The 19,479-nt window shown below is 38.8% G+C and overlaps 1 protein-coding gene across 1 annotated transcript in view; it reads right to left on the reverse strand.

Annotated features, from left to right (window-relative positions):
* The window catches only part of LOC306869414 (adhesion G-protein coupled receptor V1-like), a gene marked incomplete at its 5' end in the record, with an annotated part of 125,195 nt that overhangs the window by 53,130 nt on the left and 52,586 nt on the right, over positions 1 to 19,479 (reverse strand). The window contains 20 exons of the mRNA XM_079416182.1: positions 2,310 to 2,410; positions 2,520 to 2,680; positions 4,300 to 4,439; positions 4,776 to 5,028; positions 5,113 to 5,297; positions 6,610 to 7,017; positions 7,819 to 8,061; positions 8,438 to 8,609; positions 8,714 to 8,831; positions 10,092 to 10,930; positions 11,012 to 11,147; positions 11,241 to 11,412; positions 12,276 to 12,419; positions 12,518 to 12,994; positions 13,885 to 14,034; positions 14,145 to 14,384; positions 15,056 to 15,275; positions 15,408 to 15,606; positions 18,781 to 18,929; positions 19,040 to 19,275. Of these exons, the coding sequence (XP_079272308.1) occupies positions 2,310 to 2,410; positions 2,520 to 2,680; positions 4,300 to 4,439; positions 4,776 to 5,028; positions 5,113 to 5,297; positions 6,610 to 7,017; positions 7,819 to 8,061; positions 8,438 to 8,609; positions 8,714 to 8,831; positions 10,092 to 10,930; positions 11,012 to 11,147; positions 11,241 to 11,412; positions 12,276 to 12,419; positions 12,518 to 12,994; positions 13,885 to 14,034; positions 14,145 to 14,384; positions 15,056 to 15,275; positions 15,408 to 15,606; positions 18,781 to 18,929; positions 19,040 to 19,275 (4,743 nt within the window). The remainder of the gene's footprint in view (positions 1 to 2,309; positions 2,411 to 2,519; positions 2,681 to 4,299; positions 4,440 to 4,775; positions 5,029 to 5,112; positions 5,298 to 6,609; positions 7,018 to 7,818; positions 8,062 to 8,437; positions 8,610 to 8,713; positions 8,832 to 10,091; positions 10,931 to 11,011; positions 11,148 to 11,240; positions 11,413 to 12,275; positions 12,420 to 12,517; positions 12,995 to 13,884; positions 14,035 to 14,144; positions 14,385 to 15,055; positions 15,276 to 15,407; positions 15,607 to 18,780; positions 18,930 to 19,039; positions 19,276 to 19,479) is intronic.

Below are 19,479 nucleotides of genomic sequence, written 5' to 3' on the forward strand. Positions count from 1 at the left end.
TTTAATTTCACATGGAAAACTACATTCATTCTATCTTCTACGTTGCCTTTGTGTGACAGTACTTCCACTGCATGGGTGGTCATGTGTGTTAGCGTCTCCATATGTGTTTGTGTACATCTCACACATGAGCTGCATGCATATGAATCTAAAGGCCACCTTCCTGAAAATACTTTTATTGCTGCGGCTCGCTATCTGATTACCCTCGCTAAATGTGTGTTACTGCTGCTCATAAGAACAGCCCTATCTGCATTTACATTTTGGTCCAGGTGAGCTGGTCTGGGTAATTTTCCACTAACTACAGTCTTGAGTTGTCGACCTGTCTCACCTGAAATAATGAGTCAAGAAGAGAGAGGCTATTGAAGAAAAAAAACTATATGCCTGAATGTATTAAATGTTTTAAGAGGGGATAACAATACATTTTCTTATGCATCATAGATCAAAACTTTTAAAGGTGAATTCTGAAGTCAAATGTCATTCAGTGATTATAAAAATTATAGAAAGAAAGTAGACTGAAATGTCTAAGAAATACAGTAAAAAACAATGCAGTGCCTTTGGTACAATAATTTCACATTTCATAAAATAAATTAAATTTGGAAATTACATTATTATTATTAATTCAATTATTATCTTACTCAAATTGTTATGGTGACAATATAATTTGCAATTATTTTCAATTTGAAATATGTAAAACAGAAGCATTTTTTCTGTATTTAATTTAAAAGATATTTTGAAGAACAATGGAAAGTGGGAACCAAACAACATTGTTGACACAGACTTCCAGTATATGGAGAATAGAATAGAATAGAAATATTCTTTCATGTTCCACAGAAGACGAAAAGTCATAAAGTTACGAAATAAAAGGGTGAGTGACACTTTAAATTTCTTCAGTTTTCATCTGGAAGATGTATTTTTTAAAGTGTTTGTTTCAAATATTTCCAACAACATGTTTTTTTGCATTTCTAAATACTCTTTTAAAGATGTTTGTCAGATGTTTGCATATAAATAACGCTTTAAATAGCACACATTAATGTCCAAATGATGCGCTCTTTCACAGACATCTTAGTGTTGCATGTGCTAACTGGAAAGTCCGGAATCTAAAAGTCTAGAGGATATTTATCTTATGACCATTCATCATCCTTTGACAAAACATGAGCCCAGCTGTTGTTGGTACCGAACCTGTATGACGCATAACTTCTTGGGATGGCCAGATTGGAATTTTCCATTCAGCATCATCGAGGTAAAGAAAAGCAAAACAATTAACGGATGACAGAATGGGACCGGGTTTATCTGAGCCCTGTTAAATAGAGCCATGTTTGTTTTCTTCTTTTTCTATAATTGAGCAGGACCAGTGGAAAATTCCCACTCCGGTCCACAGGTATCAGACCAAATGACCCCCCTCTTCTTTGTAGAGGGATGGGTGCACAGGGATAGTTCGGTTGTCAGGGTTTAACACACTAGCCCATTTGGATGTGTTCGCCCAAGCTGCAATGACACATTGCTCAGAAAATGTTATCTGCCCCCCCCCCACCGAATCTGAACGGGTACAACCGCGTGCATTAGAATCTAACAGCTTGCTGAAGTTCTTGGGTTTGCCAATATGCTTAGTCTGAAAGAGATACGTGCAAAAAGACACCTTCGACACCTGTCCATTCACGCAAAACTGACCCGAACCTGAGTTATCTACTTGAAATCTCTGTTTTCAACAGATGAGTCTCTTGCAGTAGTTTCTGATACCGTCTTTGTGTATTCAGGTTTCGGTACAATGTCACTGATGCATAGGCAGAATAAAGCACTGTAATGCATCATACATTTCACGACCGCCTTGACATGTCATTTAAAGTACGCACAAAACATCTTCTTCCAGCTTTTACTAAATTTAACACAACTCCTGGGACTCAGCAACATCACACTGTACCTTTACTTTGCTCACCAGCAAGCCGAACATCCTCCTGGTAAACTAGGCCATATTACGCAGCAAAAAGCGTCATGTTGACGTCATAGCTGTATCACGTTTCTTTGGAGCAGCGTCCTAGATCCTGATACTGATTCCCAATCACAGATTATAAGTAGATTTCAAACTCTCCATCCCATTATCAGTTAATGAACGATACTGACGTAATGCACACTGGATACGTTTATTTATACATTATAGGAACAATGGGAGTTATGGTGAAAAATTAGACCTTCTTGAACCAGCATGAATTTACATGCAGATTTAGTGTTGGTTTAGCTGATTAATTAGAATAGGCAGGCTGTTTGCCATTGAAATTTAACTGGCTGACCACATTACTGGTTATGTTAGGTCTTACCTGAGTCCCTAAGCAGGCCACCATCATGTGTGTGAAGAGTTTGGCAGCAAACATTAGGAATCTAGAGCACAGCACATGAGACACAACGGCCAAGGCAAACCCTGCGGGTGAAAGACAGATATACATTGTACATAATTCTAATTACACAAGCAATGCATGATTTCTTGGTGGGATTTTACACCCACAATCATGTAGACTGTAATGAGTTACCTGAGATACAAATGAAGCCAGCAGCATAGAAGGCCTCGTTGAATGAAACCAAACTTGTTGTCTCTGCATATGCTGTGTAGACGGACAGATGCGTACAGGCACACTCCACAAAATTCTGACTGTCGTCCACCACACGACAGAACTGACCATCAGATAGCCAGCTGGACGGGAGAAATCATATCAAAATGATCATGACAAGCCACATATAATGTCAAAAAAAAAAAAAAGTGACCTTGGACCACAAAACCAGTCATTAGTCGCACAGGTATATTTGTAGCAATAGACAACAATACATTGTATGGGTCAAAATGATAAATTTTTCTTTTATGCCAAAAATCATTAGGATATTGAGTAAAGATCATGTTCCATTAAGATATTTTGCAAATTTATCAAAACTTAATTTTTGATTAGTAATATGCATTGCTAAGAACAACTTTAAAGGCAATTTTCTCAATATTTAGATTTTTTTTTGCACCCTCAGATCTCAGATTTTCAAAAAGTTGTATCTCTGCCAAATATTGTCCTATCCTAACAAACCATACATCAATGGAAAGCTTTGATTTATTTAGCTTTCAGATGATGTATAAATCTCAAGTTCAATAAAATTGACCCTTACGACTACGACCCTTACCAAACTAAACTAAACTAAAAAAAAGAGCACAAAAGTCAAACTAAAACTAAACAAAATGTCTCTTTTTGATGCAAGGTTAAAGTATGTAATTTCATACTATTTGTCCAAAAACATTTGAAATAAAACATTTAAAACTAAAATTTGTCATTATTGTGTGCCGTTATTGGACAGATCTGTTGTGCATCTCTAATTCATAATTATTCCTAGTACTTAGGGAAATGTTGTTACTGAATATGAAGGTTCAGTGTGTTGTTGGTTCAGGTTATGACATGAGTATTTGGTTCGTGTAGTTCGACAATCTTTCAGGACATTTTAAGATTAAGTTCAGTACAACAAATGTCACCCAATGGAGAAACACGTTAAGCTGTTAAATTGGACTTGACTGTCTGTTCATCTAAATTAAACTTATGCAACACACCAATTTTTCATTCCAAATGATCTCTCATTACTCTGAATTCCATCCATTAAGCTGGCACTGAGATTAATTTGCTGAAGAAATCATTTTGTCACTCTAGGGTGTCATTTACATTAAAATAAATCACAATTGCATAATAAATGGTTATGAATTTGAGAAAAAAAGGTCCCAAAGCTAAGAGAAAAAATATATTTTAAAATATCTGTTATCTAAAGCATAATTCTGAGAGGGATCTGTTTTACATCAACCCAAACCTGGAGGGAATTCAGGGATAAAACTGTATGGCTAATATTCTAGGCTAAAAGCTGTGAAATGTCCTTTAGAATGGCAACCAGGCCAAGAACACACCTTGTAGAACGTACTGAACTTTCTTGGTCAAATACACACACACACGTCCTAAAGAATGTGTGAGACAGGCCTTAAAAGACTTCGTCATGGCAGGTCACGAGCCCTGACCCTAAAACTCCACTGTACACACTGTCTCACCAATGAGTGTGAAATACACGGACAAGGACAAGCTTTACCACCAGATGGTCTGTCAAGTTCATTTGGAAGAGTATTTTTTTTAGTAAATAGGCAAGTAAACACAAATGTGTTTCCTAGTATGAATGAAGAGTAGTAGAATATAATGTGTGTAGTATGTTAGTAAATACTAAAGAAGCTCCTAACATCTATGATTTTGCCATGCAGCACTTTTTTATAAGTATCTGCATGTTTGTGTGCCTTGTAATTACCTCTCAGCAGCCTGATTCCACAGTAGGCACAGAGATTGGAGAGGTTTTCCACGTCGGTCAGGAGTGTGTATACGGTAAACAACCTCTTGACTCTCAGCGAGAGGCTTAGAGCCTCTGCCATGAAGACTGACTGAGAAAACCTGCACAAACACACAGATTATTCAGAACTATAAAAAACACAGTAGTCAGTTTCTCAATTCCAAGTGCAAATAAAATGTATTATAATCACTATAAATGTCCTATTCAGAGGAAGCTGCATCCATGATTTGTGAAGCCACTACATAACATGTAGAAGTCACAATCACACATGGAGAAAGAAAAGGAGAGAATTTAAACTTTCCAACTCAACAGTGTCATCTGCTGGACACTTGCATGACAAAAGCTACATTCACATCAGTGACAACAGTCTACAACAAACACAACAATACAGTGTTGAGAACTGATGTATTGAGGGATACAGGGAAACACTCCTTCACCTTGTCATTTAATGCACTGGCTTTTGTGTTGGTGAGGAACCAGTGCTCAGTATTGTACTCGGTGAAGTGCACTTTACGGCAAGCAGACGGGGCCATGCTGCCTGCAGGAAGGGCTGGTACCTCCAGCAGGGTCTCGGGCAGGGTAAATGTGTCTGAGTTTTTGCCTGTAAATGTGTGGCCGTTTATCTGAGTGGGGTACCAGTGGTGAGCAGCTATGGTGAAATACGGGCAGGTATCCAGTATGGTTGTGCCTCTGGAGTATAAACAAAATCAATGCATATAAGAATGAGCTCAGGTAAAAACAAAACAGAATAAAAACATGAAATAATGATCTCACCTCTTTCCTTCTGCACCACACTCCATGTCTGTGAGCAGGCTGAAGGCAAAACGTTCTGCCACCTCAGCCAGCTGGCTCAGACCTCGAGTGTCCACTCTGCTGGGGTTCGCCATAGCGCACAAGAGGTCATAGGTTAGGCCACGGCTGCTGTCTTTTAGTGGAGTCTGCTCAGCATCTTTCAGAATCTGTGAAGTGATGGTTATTTGAAAAAGTTTGAAAACTCCATTACAATACTACTGCATCAATTTTAGTATGATATTTAGAAAATGTGTGTGGTGCTGCCTTAATACAAAAATTGCAAGTATTAGCAGCAGTAGTCATGTTGGCCTTAACAAGAACCACTACTAAGCAAATCGGTGACATTTTACTTTCAGTTATTTAATGTGAAAAGGGAACTTAAAGCAAACCAATGTTTAAATCTCAAAACCCTGATTTGCTTATATTGTAGTACTAATATTGTGAAGCTGTCTGGGTGTTACTCTGCTTCCAGCAATAAAACGGTACAGATTAACTGAAAAGTTAAAGCTTTGTTGCCAAGACTAGAGACTTTTTTAACACAGTGGAGCCTTGTGGCTGAACACACAAGCAGTGTACTCCCAAGATAAAAGATTTCTATGAACTTAAGGAACACAACCATTGTAAGGAAAGCTGTCTTTATTTATCTCTGGGGGCCAGTATGTGGCCCCTCATTGTTTTATAAACAAAACGTAGACCAGCCGGATTTTCTGAATCACTGTACTCAAAAAATGCTTAAGGTCAGGCTAACTTTAAATAAATTCTCAGCTCTCTAAAAACAGATAAACCTGTTTACCATTCACTGAATACACATACACTAATGTTCAAACTGCATTTATTTGATCAAAAATCCAGTAAAATCTAAAATGTGTTTTTTATTTTAATATGTTTTCAAATGTAATTTATTCCTGTGATTGCAAAGATTTATTTTCTCCACTCTTGCTTTTAGTCTTTGTCTTACTCCTCAACATTACTCCAGTCTTCATTGTCACATAATCCTTCAGAAATCATTCTAATATGCTGACTTGGACCTCGAGAAACATTTCACATTATTAGCAATGCTGAAAACATTATAAATGTTTTTACTGTCACTTCAAATCAACGTAATGTACTTATCTTACTTAAGAAATCTTACTGACCCCAAACCTTTGAACTGTAGTCTACAAATCAAAGTTTGGAGTTAAAGGAGTGTTAGAGGAATAAAAAGTAATTTTATACCTCTTTGGCCTATACCCTTCAACATGTTTACCTTGCTATCTAAACAGGGATTTCTTATTTGCTTATATCGTTTTTATTTTATGGCTTTAATGATTTTTATTAGCTAAAAGTACTTAATCCTAAAATGGAATGAAGACATTATTTAGCCAACTCTCATTCTGAGATCATCCTCAAAAGTATTTAACTTTAGGATACTTTATTTTTTTAAATGTTGACAGTACTTAAGGTTTATGTCAAACACACACACTTTCCTCATTTGCTTACCTTGCTTAGTGCATCTAACACTGCAGTTAGCTGCTCTGGAGTGATGTCCTTACTAACTTTATTGATAAGCCCTTGAAGGACCCGATTGATGATGGTCTCATCCAGAGGCTGATGTAACTGGTCCAGCAGGGCCCATACTGCCTGAGCCTCCGAGTCCGAAACCAGGGTGATGTTAGCCAGCCCGAATTCTGGGTGAACCCGTGCACCACCAGTGGCATCAGAGAGAGCCACGCGGAAACGTTTGGGTGTTGGGTTGGAAGAACCAATGTTTGGAGTGAAGGCCACATCCAGCCCAGCACTTCTCTGTCCAATATCAAAAGTCAGGGTGCCCTCTGCCAGGACAAAGTCCTGCCCTGCAACAGCAGGCCAGATCAGAGTGGGTCCAATAGACTCTGCTTTCTGAAGCTCCTGTGAGAGCAGATGACACAAAACACAGTTAATAGTCTGGTATTTACACCGAAAATCAATTTCTGACAACGTTTACAGTTACTGAACACACAACCAGAGGTTGATGGAGGTGGACAGTTAAAACGTTCAAATTCAGATATTTTAAAAACTTGCATAGAGATGATACATGTTTTTTCCTTTGAAGTATGTAACATACCAGAAATGAAAAGTATTTCATTGCGTCTAAAAGTAAAACAGTAGCCAAGGAAAACTGAAAAATAAAATTAAGGAAAGGAAAGGGTGAGCCAGAGGGACAAAAAAAAAAAAAAAGCATGAGAAAACATTCCAACAGACTGATGTATTTTGGGCGTTAAACCACATTCGACATGTCAAATCCTACTTTTCTAGTTCCACTGTGCAACCATATATATTGCCTTTGAAGTATCTGCTGGGAACTCGGCCTAATTGTTCATAGCTCTTATCTTCTCTGCATTCATCATCTTAGCTGAATTTGACATCATCTCAGTCCTCTAATCACTAATGAGGTCACATTATGTAATGGGGTCAGAGAGGGGTATAGGCTGGGTAAGGGTAGATGGACATGAAGCTGCTCTTTGATTACAGCCAATGGGCAATTAATAAGAATAACTGAATTGTCAGCAATGAACTAAGCAATAAAGCATATGTTATTTGTGAGTTTGCTGAGTTTCTACTGTATATGTATTCCTTATGCCTCCTTGATTCTAAATCCGGTATATTATTGTGCTTATTGAATGCCTCTTGTTATCTTGGGAGATGCTTCCTTTTCCAAATGAATCTCACCTGCATGCGGTACTTCACAGAGATAGTTGATGCTGTACTGGCATCCCTGTAGACCTGAAGACTGATGCTTGTGGCTTTGAGGGTGACCACGGGTAGTCTGGAGCCCTGGGCGAAATACACCAGCCCCCGAGGGTCATCACTCTCCAGCATGGTGACGTTGGCAAAACGGGCAGTCTGGTTTATGGTGGCACCATCGCCCACTTTATAGACCTCCACCAGGAACCACACCTCATACTCTGGGTCCTGCAGTACACAGACCAAAATACAATGAGTGAGATGATCAGATAAGCTATAAAAGTGGATTCCTCATAAGCACTACATAAAAACAAGCATGATCAAAACAGACAGAAAGTATTGAATGAGATTAAAAAGAAACAAAAATGAGAATATATAGGAAAATAAAGTGCCCAAAACAAAACCAACAACCGAAAGCACAGAAAAATAGGAGCAAAACAAAACCTGCTGAAAAAAGAAACAAAAAACAAAATAAATCAAACAAACCACAATGCAAAAAAATAAAGCAAAGAAATGCAAAACCTTCTGAAAAATGTGATGCAATTGTTTGGTAAGAGACACTTCTAAAATATGTTTTAAAAAGTAAATTATGATTTAAATACACCTTGTCTGGCCGGACCTCTAATCTGAGGACACAGATTACTTCTCCTTTCCTGCAGATAGATGTGCCTGAAGTCTGCTGCAGCTCTCTGGTCAGATTCATCCCATGACTGACCACTGAGTGAACTGTAGCACTAAACGTGACCCGCCAAAACACCAGCACATCTTCAAATGCTCTGGAAATGTGGAAAAACTGTTTTTTAGCATGCATATATAAAACTGAGTACTAATTTGCAGTAGTGAAAGCACAACATCATCTTAAGCATGTACTGTATTATACCTGTTTTCCTGTCTTTCCAGAAAGAGTGTCGCTGTCCTGTTCTCTGAGTCCTCATCCAGGATCTGACCGGACTGAGAACTCAAACTGAAGCCAACTATACCGTTCTGAAGATCACTCCCTGTCACAGAGAAACATTAGTAGCTGAGCAAAATATACACTGTCAGTTATAAGTTTGGAGTCAGTAAGTTTTTTCTTTTCTTTTCCTTCAAGAAATTAATACATTTTTCAGCAAGGGTTTGGTGATATGACCAAAATCTTATACCACAATACGAGTCATTTTATTTCACGGTAACGATATATATCACAATATAAATATTTTTGCTTTAAATAAGGTCCTTATGATTTTTGATCTTTATGAATTTTTGATACCATATAAATTTAATAACGCTTGTCACCAGTGTCAATATCACAAAAAAAACAAACTAATACTAGCCTAAATTAAAAAAACTTAGGATTAAATAAGAAACTAATCACAAGCAATAGGACAGAAAAAAAATAAAAATATTACAAAACAAAAAAATAAGAAATGCTACATACATTGTATAAAATGATCAAATGTACAAAAACAATGCATGTGTGTAAATTAAATATATTTCTTCTTATTAAAGTTACAAAAGTGATTTAGCCATCACTGAGATCCGCCCGGATCTAATGTACTGTTACACGTGTTTTCTTTCTCAGCTGTTTGCTTTCACTTAAAGACCTAAATTACCGTGTTTATGAAGATATTTCCAAAGACAGGTATTTTGACACATAAGTTTGTGTATTTAACAGTCTTCACATGTGCATGTCTCTCTGACAGCATAAACAGTTTCTCAGAAAGTCCACACATATAGTGAAATGAGTTCTCTTTCGCTGCTGATTGCATTTCAATGGCTTAAAATCACTTCTTGTTAAACCACAATGCTTAAAAACATTTGCAAACGATACGTTTTCGTGACCACATAGCACAGCAACATCACATGAGCATGCAACCACGATAGAGACGATACTCCAAAATCTCTACCGGCTGACAAATTTCTACCATGTCTACTATAGTCATGTCTACTATATCACTCACCCCTACAAGGATGCATAAAATAGATCAAAAGCGACAATAAAGACATTTACAATGTAACAAAAGATTTGTTTCAAAAAATGTTGTTCTTTTGATCATTCTATTCATCAAAAAAACCCTGAAAAAATAAACGCATCACAATTCCCACAAAAATGTTAGGCAGCACATATGTTTTCAACTTTTAGAAAACATATGATTAAAATTGTATCTATTTATTTATTTTTAGAAAATAATCAATTTAATTTAATTGGATATATATTTACACACAGACAGATCGATTCTGAATTTGATCCTTATTGTTGAGCACTGTAAGATTCTCACCCAGAATAATGATTTTGGCAAATGAAGTGAATCCCAGTTCATCTGGCATGCTGACAATCTGTGCTCCACCTTCTGCTTCGCTGAGGTAGATAAAGAACGCCTCCTGCCCCTCCGGCTCCTGATCATTCAGAATGAGGACACTGACCTCCACCTCATTCCGTCCCTCCAACAACGTGACAGTTTGGGTCTCCAAGGCAAAGTCTTCTCCTTCCAGGGCCCATGTGCCATTATGCTCCTGATGAAACTGGGCTGCATCCACCTCTGGGGTTCTGAGTCCTGCATAGGCTCTGATTTTGGCACTCACCACTCCTGTGAGCCCTGCTGACCTGCGTACTCTTAAGGCAAGCTTCTGTTGGGGCGCACCCTCCTGACTGTCTTCAGAAATCTGTATTATTGCTGGCCCTATACTTAAAAATCCACTAACCACATCGTTAGCACGGATGGTAATTGTAGCGACGCTATTTTGAGACACAATGCGAGGCTGAGCTTCGATTGAAGGCAAACTGGCACTGAGAACATGCACGCTGGTTAAGTTCACGTAAAAATCTTCGTCTGGTTCAGTTAGGGAATCGTCAAAAATAGACAGGTGAATGGCAGCAGATGTTTGGCGGGAATCAAACAGAAGCTGCCCATCTGCTACCGATGCAAAGTCCTTGTCAGGTTGGGCAGTACCAGGCCACGTCTTATAGGAGATGCTGGAACGGTTGCTGCGAAAGCCATAGAGGCGCTGGACGTAGAGTGTGATGGTCTGCACGTCCTCCTCAATGACCAGCTGTCGAGAATCAGGATGAAACTGATATAATCCTAATGGCTCCACCTCAGCTGCTCTGTAACCAGTCCTGCACATACAACACATACATCAAAGCATATAGATATGTAAATGAGAAAGGGGATTTTGTTTTTGAAAAGGACAGGGTTACCTGAGACGGGCTCCACCAGGTGACTCTGACTCTACAGAGGTCAGGTAAACAGCATGTGCTGTGACAACTGACATGTTATTAACAGCACTGAGAGAGATCACCTCACTCCTCTGACCGTGGGCAAGCATTATCGTACCTTTAGATCAAGAGAAAAAGAAAATTCAGACTAATATTGAGTCAGTTTATCATTTATGGATTTTTCTCACACATTGAGTTATTTCTCTCTAACCTGATCTTGGAGAGATGTCTCCTGGTTGGTAGCCTGGTGGAGTTTGGCCAGGAGGAAACCCAGAGCTCCATCGGACAGTTACGTTTCCATATAGGCCTGTCCGTGTCACTAGCGCCTCACACTGGCCACTCTCTATATCTGAGACACGCAGGGCCAAAGAGGCAAATCCAACCTATAGTACCATGAGAAATAATTTTAAAAGAACCCATATAAGTTTCTTTCTTATGATGAACACAAAAGAAGAATTTTGAGTAGTATTTTGAAGAATTTTGAAAAGCCAAACAGTTGTTGGTCCCCAATGAAGTAAATATTAAGAAATATTATGGAAGTCGAACTGTTTGATAACTAGCATTCTTCAAAATATCTTGAAGATAATCAAGAACATCTTTTATGTTAAACATAAGAGAGAAACTCATACAGTTTTATATTGTCTTTTGATTTTTGTAGTGCAAAGTGACCATATTTTGTGAGATTCCACAATACCCATTTGACACTTTAGCCAATACAATTGTCTAAATAAATGAATAAATACTAACTAAAAGACTGTGACATAAGCATAACATAAGTTTAATTTTTTTGTGAGAATGATTAACACTCATTCAACACTTCAAGCATTTTTTTAAATAAAATGTAAAAATAAATATAATATAAAAATAATTAAATAAATACAGTAACACTTTACAATAAGGTGTCATTTGTTAACATTAGTTAATGTATTAACTAACATGAACAATGCATTTATTACACTATTTATTAATCTTTGATGAAGTTAGTTAATGAAAATACAGTTGACCATTAGTAAATGCTGAAATTAACATTAACTAAGATTAATAAATGCTGTAGAAGTATTGTTCGATCTCAGTTCATGTTTACTAATGTTGTTAACTAATGAATCTTATTGTAAAGTGTTACCATAAATACTGATGCAACTACAACTTTTGTAATATTTTCAGACAAGACTACATTGGCCTAACCAGTACTAATCTATTAATTGTGTGCTATATGGTGATGATATGGTGTTTAATGCGATATGACCTCAGCATTAGCTGCCACTTCAGGAACAGAAACGACGGCCAGCTTTGCTTCCAGCTGAATTCTGGGAGGGGAACTAAGCAGGGGTCCAATCAGAGTCACATCCGTCAACTCAACACTGAAGTTAAAGCCTGTCGCAAAGAACACCTGTAGTGGACACATGCAAAATATCAATACGGGCCTTAATAAGGTTAACTAGCTTCTTACAGACACATATTTAATTCAAAATACAATAAATCACACACCTGGTTACTAAATGGCACTCTAACGCTGGCCTCACGTTCTCTGTCCTTCACCAGTATGTTCCCAGTGATCGTGTCCTCTGTAAAATTCTGCCCAGGGGTGGGAAATTTGATTCTGTATCCCACACTGGCATTGCCAAACTCCCCTGCCAGCCTGTTCACACTGATAATGAGGTGTCTACTTCGGTTCGCCACGTTAACAACCACTGACTGGTTTTGAGAATAAAGGACAAACACCCCGTGGGGTTCGTCATTGGCCCGGATCTTCAAACGGGTACTGCTGCGGTTTGTATCCAACTCTGCGCCGCCCTCCACAGAGATTAGACGGAGGATGTATGTCTCCTCCAACTCAGGCACAGAGTCAGGGAGCAGGGTGAGGACTATCTCTGCCACACGCTGACCTGCCAGGATGGTGACAGAACCCTGCAAGGCAGCGAAGTCTCCTGACGTGTCTGCATCACTGATGATTTCCCAGAAAACCTGGGGGACAAAAACAATTAATAATAATAATAATAATAATAATAATAATTTGTTACTTTTATATAGTGCTTTTCTGGCTACTCAAAGCGCTTTACATAAAAGGAGGGAATCTCCTCAACCACTACCAATGTGCAGCATCCACCTGGATGATGCGACAGGAACCATATTGCGCCAGAACGCCCACCACACACCAGCTTACTGGTGGAGAGGAGACAGAGTGATGAAGCCAATCAGTGTATGGGGATGATTAGGAGGCCAGGATAGTCAGAGGCTCATGGGCAAATTTCTCGAAAGGCATCCTGGGATTTTTTAATGACCACAGAGTCAGGACCTCCGTTTAACGTCTCATCCGAAGGACGGTGCTTTTTTACAGTATAGTGTCCCCGTCACTATACTGGGGTGTTAAGACCCACACAGACCACAGGGTGAGCACCCCCTGCTGACCTCACTAACACCTCTTCCAACAGCAACCTAGTTTTCCCAGGAGGTCTCCCATCCAGGCACTGACCAGGCTCAACCCTGCTTAGCTTCAGTGGGCAACCAGTCTTGGGCTACAGGGTGATATGGCTGAATGTGGGCTACAGGGTGATACTGGGCTTGAGTCGATTTGTACAATTTTAGCACATAAAACACACAAAATATGTACATACTACAAGTTTGAGTTTAAAGATTTTTTTTTTAGTTGAAAGTCTTTCATTCTCACCAAAACTGCATTTATTTGCTCAAAAATGCATTAAAACAGTAATACTGTGAAATATTACAATTTAACATAACTATTTTAAAATGTAATTTATTACTTTTATAAAAAAATTAAATAAAATCTTACAGCCTAACTGACCCCAAACTTTTGAACAGAATACTAAATATTGAATAAGTGGTTGTTTTCCTACCGTGATGTTGCCCATGACGCCCTCTCTGCGTGTAATAAGGAGGGATATTTTGAGTGGTCCTTCGCTGTCAGAAGGTTCACTGTAAATGCGCTCTTTCAGGTCCTGTTCTGTGAACTGCACTATGCCATTGGGGTCTCCAAACTTCTCAATCTAGAGAACGCACACATTGTACACCATTGCTAAAATGATATATTGCTGTATTTACGGTTTTATTTTTTGCTTTTAAGAAGTCATCACTTTCTGTGCTGAACAGACTGTACCGTGAGTGTGACCGATCCGGCTCTGGGATCAACACCCATCTCTCCGGAGAGAATACTGAGCATGACAATGAATTTCTCTGTGACTTCCACCTCACCATGAGGCAGGATCTTCAACTCAATGTTGCGTACACCCCCTTCCCCATCTCTGAAACTAAACGTCCCATTCACTGGTTCACCAATGTCTGTGTTTACTGATGGTAAAACCTCATTTGAGTTTGGACCTAGTATCTGCCATTTTACCTGAGGGAGACAACAGAGGAAGAGGAAATTAGCGGACACATTGAAACCATGGTGATAGCTTTAAGACTGCACAGGAAGTTACCTAAAATGGCATCAAAATCTTACCCAATGCCATTTGTAAACACAGTTAAAAAAAAACAGTTCTGAGCCTTGCCACTTGTTTTCATTCAAATTAATTACATGTAAAGCTTTTAGAGACATCTTTAAAGAAAAAATAACTTTAAAATAAAATGAAATAGTACTGGCCATCACTGCCTTTTTTGAGAGAATACGAAAATACAAATCAAAATCTTGCAACAAGAAAAAAGGGGAAACCCAAAATCTAGTAGAAAAAAAAATATATATATATTTTGGTATTATTTTCAAGATAAAATTATCAACATTATCACTGTTGAAAAAATCCTTTTCTCTATTTTCCTAAATAAAATGTACAAGAAACATGAAGGTCTGCACTGTATCATGTATTCACCTCACAGATCATGTTCTGATGCATCAAAATATTCTATAATCCTCATTTACCACATTTTTAATTACACACAAATCAATGTAAAAATCCAGTTTAGGGTCTGTCTGTCTTTCAAGTGCTTGCCCACATGTAAAAAAAAACACACACAAAAAAAAGATATTTTATGGGTCTGGAAGTGTGAGGTCATAGTCTAGACGGGGCTCACCGTGGCATCTCCCAGCAGCCCATCCGCTCTCTCTACAAACAGGGTCAGTCTGAGGGTACTGTTGGGGTTTGGAATGGTGATGGCGCTTTGGTTGATGAATCGTACGACACCATTTGGCGAGTCACTCTTGGCAATTGTAATTCGTGCAATTAGCTGAGCTCCAAGTATGGCACCCCCTGTGGCACCGGTGAGTTGCATCTCAAATATCTCATTAAATTCACTGTGTGGAAGACAAGACGTTATAAAATGAAATATGCTACAAGTTCACAAAACTCATCAACAATACAATATTCAACCACTCAACCAATATCCAATAAGAGCATGTATAGCAAGTTAATAACCCCATCCTTACCTCTCTATGTCATCCACTATGGAAACATTGATATAGCTGAGGGTTTGGCCATGTTCAAAGGTGACAGAGCCATTGAGCAGGATGTAATCTGAATCAGGTTGAGCAGTCAAACCTTTGGAGATAAACTCTGCTGTGACCTGCCCATAGGATCCAACGCGCCTCAGTACAGGGATGGACAGAATTCCTACATCCTCCTCAACTGAGACATAAAAACAATTGGAGAGACTGACAACAAATATATGTATGCATCATGCACTTTTTCATACCAGTGTTATTTTATTTATTTACTAGTATAATATTGAAAAATATGTAAGTATCTTTTTTATTTTAAGTTTTTATAATTTTGCAATATGCTTCTGTCATTGTTACCCTTTTTAAAGATATTTCTATTTAGTTTTTATTTCTATTTAAAGGTGCCATAGAATGAAAAACTGTCTTTACCCTGGCATATTTAAATAATAACAGTTCTGTACATGGAAATGACATACAGTGAGCCTCAAACACCATAGTTTCCTCCTTCATATGTAAATCTCGTGATTAAAAAAGACCACTGAAAAACAGGCGAATCAGAACATAACACCGACTGTGACGCAACAGTCGGGATCACTACGCCCCCAACATTTGCATAAACCCGCCCTTGTTCTAAGCCGGCCGAACCATCAGAAGCTCTGCAGGTATTGTAAATAAACAAGCGCGGACAACAGCGAAAATAACAAAATAAATTTTATGTTCCAGGCCGTGCAGGGGGTGTGAAGTGCAGGGATGGGTTGGTGTCTGTATTCAGAAAGGCACAGAAAGCAAATAACGCGAGCCACTAAAGGGACATGGTTAGCTCCTTGCTAGCGGTAGCCTGTTACAGTACATAAGATTTCACTCTCAGTAAGGAGAGATGAGGATGATGGCGAATGACTTACAGATCCTGAGCACCACTGACAAGCATCTGATCTTGTGAAATGTGTGGTAAGTACTGTTGCTCCATAATGTAAACATAGTTTGTGTGATCGCGTCTCTTGAAAGTGAAACTATAACGCGATCGATGGATCGTTCAAAAGCAGTTTCAATGCCTTGCATATTAATAACGGCTCCCTGATGCCCGCGTTTTATATACAGGTCCTTCTCAAAAAATTTGCATTTTGTGATAAAGTTCATTATTTTCTGTAATGTACTGATAAACATTAGACTTTCATATATTTTAGATTCATTACAACACAACTGAAGTAGTTCAAGCCTTTTATTGTTTTAATATTGATGATTTTGGCATATAGCTCAAAAAATTAGCATATCATGAAAAGGTTCTCTAAACGAGCTATTAACCTAATCATCTGAATCAACTAATTAACTCTAAACACCTGAAAAAGATTCCTGAGGCTATTAAAAACTCCCAGCCGGGTTCATTACTCAAATCCGCAATCATGGGTAAGACTGCCGACCTGACTGCTGTCCAGAAGGCCATCATTGACACCCTCAAGCAAGAGGGTAAGACACAGAAAGACATTTCTGAACGAATAGGCTGTTCCCAGAGTGCTGTATCAAGGCACCTCAGTGGGAAGTCTGTGGGAAGGAAAAAGTGTGGCAGAAAACGCAGCACAACGAGAAGAGGTGACCGGACCCTGAGGAAGATTGTGGAGAAGGACCGATTCCAGACCTTGGGGGACCTGCGGAAGCAGTGGACTGAGTCTGGAGTAGAAACATCCAGAGCCACCGTGTACAGGCGTGTGCAGGAAATGGGCTACAGGTGCCGCATTCCCCAGGCCAAGCCACTTTTGAACCAGAAACAGCGGCAGAAGCGCCTGACCTGGGCTACAGAGAAGCAGCACTGGACTGTTGCTCAGTGGTCCAAAGTACTTTTTTCGGATGAAAGCAAATTTTGCATGTCATTCGGAAATCAAGGTGCCAGAGTCTGGAGGAAGACTGGGGAGAGGGAAATGCCAAAATGCCTGAAGTCCAGTGTCAAGTACCCACAGTCAGTGATGCTGGTGTTGGTCCACTGTGTTTTATCAAGGGCAGGGTCAATGCAGCTAGCTATCAGGAGATTTTGGAGCACTTCATGCTTCCATCTGCTGAAAAGCTTTATGGAGATGAAGATTTCATTTTTCAGCACGACCTGGCACCTGCTCACAGTGCCAAAACCACTGGTAAATGGTTTACTGACCATGGTATTACTGTGCTCAATTGGCCTGCCAACTCTCCTGACCTGAACCCCATAGAGAATCTGTGGGATATTGTGAAGAGAAAGTTGAGAGACGCAAGACCCAACACTCTGGATGAGCTTAAGGCCGCTATCGAAGCATCCTGGGCCTCCATAACACCTCAGCAGTGCCACAGGCTGATTGCCTCCATGCCACGCCGCATTGAAGCAGTCATTTCTGCAAAAGGATTCCCGACCAAGTATTGAGTGCATAACTGAACATAATTATTTGAAGGTTGACTTTTTTTGTATTAAAAACACTTTTCTTTTATTGGTCGGATGAAATATGCTAATTTTTTGAGATAGGAATTTTGGGTTTTCATGAGCTGTATGCCAAAATCATCAATATTAAAACAATAAAAGGCTTGAACTACTTCAGTTGTGTTGTAATGAATCTAAAATATATGAAAGTCTAATGTTTATCAGTACATTACAGAAAATAATGAACTTTATCACAATATGCTAATTTTTTGAGAAGGACCCTGTACAGCATAATTACCCGACGATATAACTGCGAGAGAAAGTATTTAAATATATATTTTCCTCCCTGTGCTTCCTTCTTGCTGATGAGCCGTACTGTGAAACAGCCAATCAGAGCAGAGCTCAACATTGAGCAGCACTGTGAAACAGCCAATCAGAGCAGAGCTCATTATTATTCATGACCCTGCCAAATAAGCCAATAACAGACCGTTTCATTCTAGGGAGAAATCCTAGGGTTGTAAATGACCATGTAAAATCGTTTCTGGAGATTTTTTGCCCTTACCTAAGCCACATACCTTCTGTGTAGATATCAGAGAACAATTTAAAATACTGTATCAATGCATTCTATGGCACCTTTAATTCCCTTTTAATTTTAGTGTAATTCTTTAGATGTTAAAATAATTTCTACTTTTAAAATCTAAATATGCAGAGGCAACTTTTAAAAGTTAACTCAAAATAAATGTCTGTTTTTCATACTGTACATGATAATGTTCTGATGTCTAAATTTACTTGTAATATTTAAAACTAATAATTGTATTAAAACCAAAAGAAATATATATATTCTTTAAAATTTATCGGTTGTCATCCATAAAATGAAAAAATTATTGGCCAGAAGTTTACCTAAAAATGTTTATAACACATTTAAAGACAAAGACTCTTAAAAAAAAAAGATCTGAGAAAAAAATAAGGAATGCATAAAACTACCAGTGATGTTGACATATTTGGGGTCAAACTCCAGGAGGCCTTCGGCATTGTCATTTTTCTGAATAATCACCATGAGGGAGGAGAGATTGCCAATAGCCGGAGGCTGGTCAATCTGTAGGCCGTACTCTCTCACTGTAAAATCCATTGAACTGAAAACAAAATGGAAAGACATACATTTCCAGTATGCATAAAAGTAGCTAGCAAATGCTATTTCAAGCTAACACATGACTTGGGTTTCAGAGTGCAGGCTGAACTCTACCTGGCATTCAGAAGCTCTACTAGTGTAATGTTGAGGAAAAACTCCTCTGGTCCTTCTGGAAGGTCATCATCGAGTATAATCAGCGTAATGACCCTTGAGCTCTCCCCAGGCCTGAAGAGCAGACGACCAGAGGACTGTCCAAAATCCTGTCCACTGAACGCAGTTCTGCCTTCTGTGTGGAAACTGACCCACACGCTGCCAAACAGACCCATGGAGCGAACAATGGTCACGTTTACCTGGTAAGAGACAAGACAATGTTGGAGAATCAACTACCTTTGAGTATGGGTTCACGGATATCCCCATTCCCAACTCCTACAATTGATTCTAGGAAAACTGTAATGATCAAAGCTAAATTTGTATAGCCAGAACTTACACTGCATGTCCATTTTTAAATTCAATATAGTCTTATTACCTCAAGAACTACTCCATTATGCTCAATA

This window comes from Barbus barbus, assembly GCF_936440315.1.
Source record: "Barbus barbus genome assembly, chromosome: 5".
NCBI classification, from domain to species: domain Eukaryota; kingdom Metazoa; phylum Chordata; class Actinopteri; order Cypriniformes; family Cyprinidae; genus Barbus; species Barbus barbus.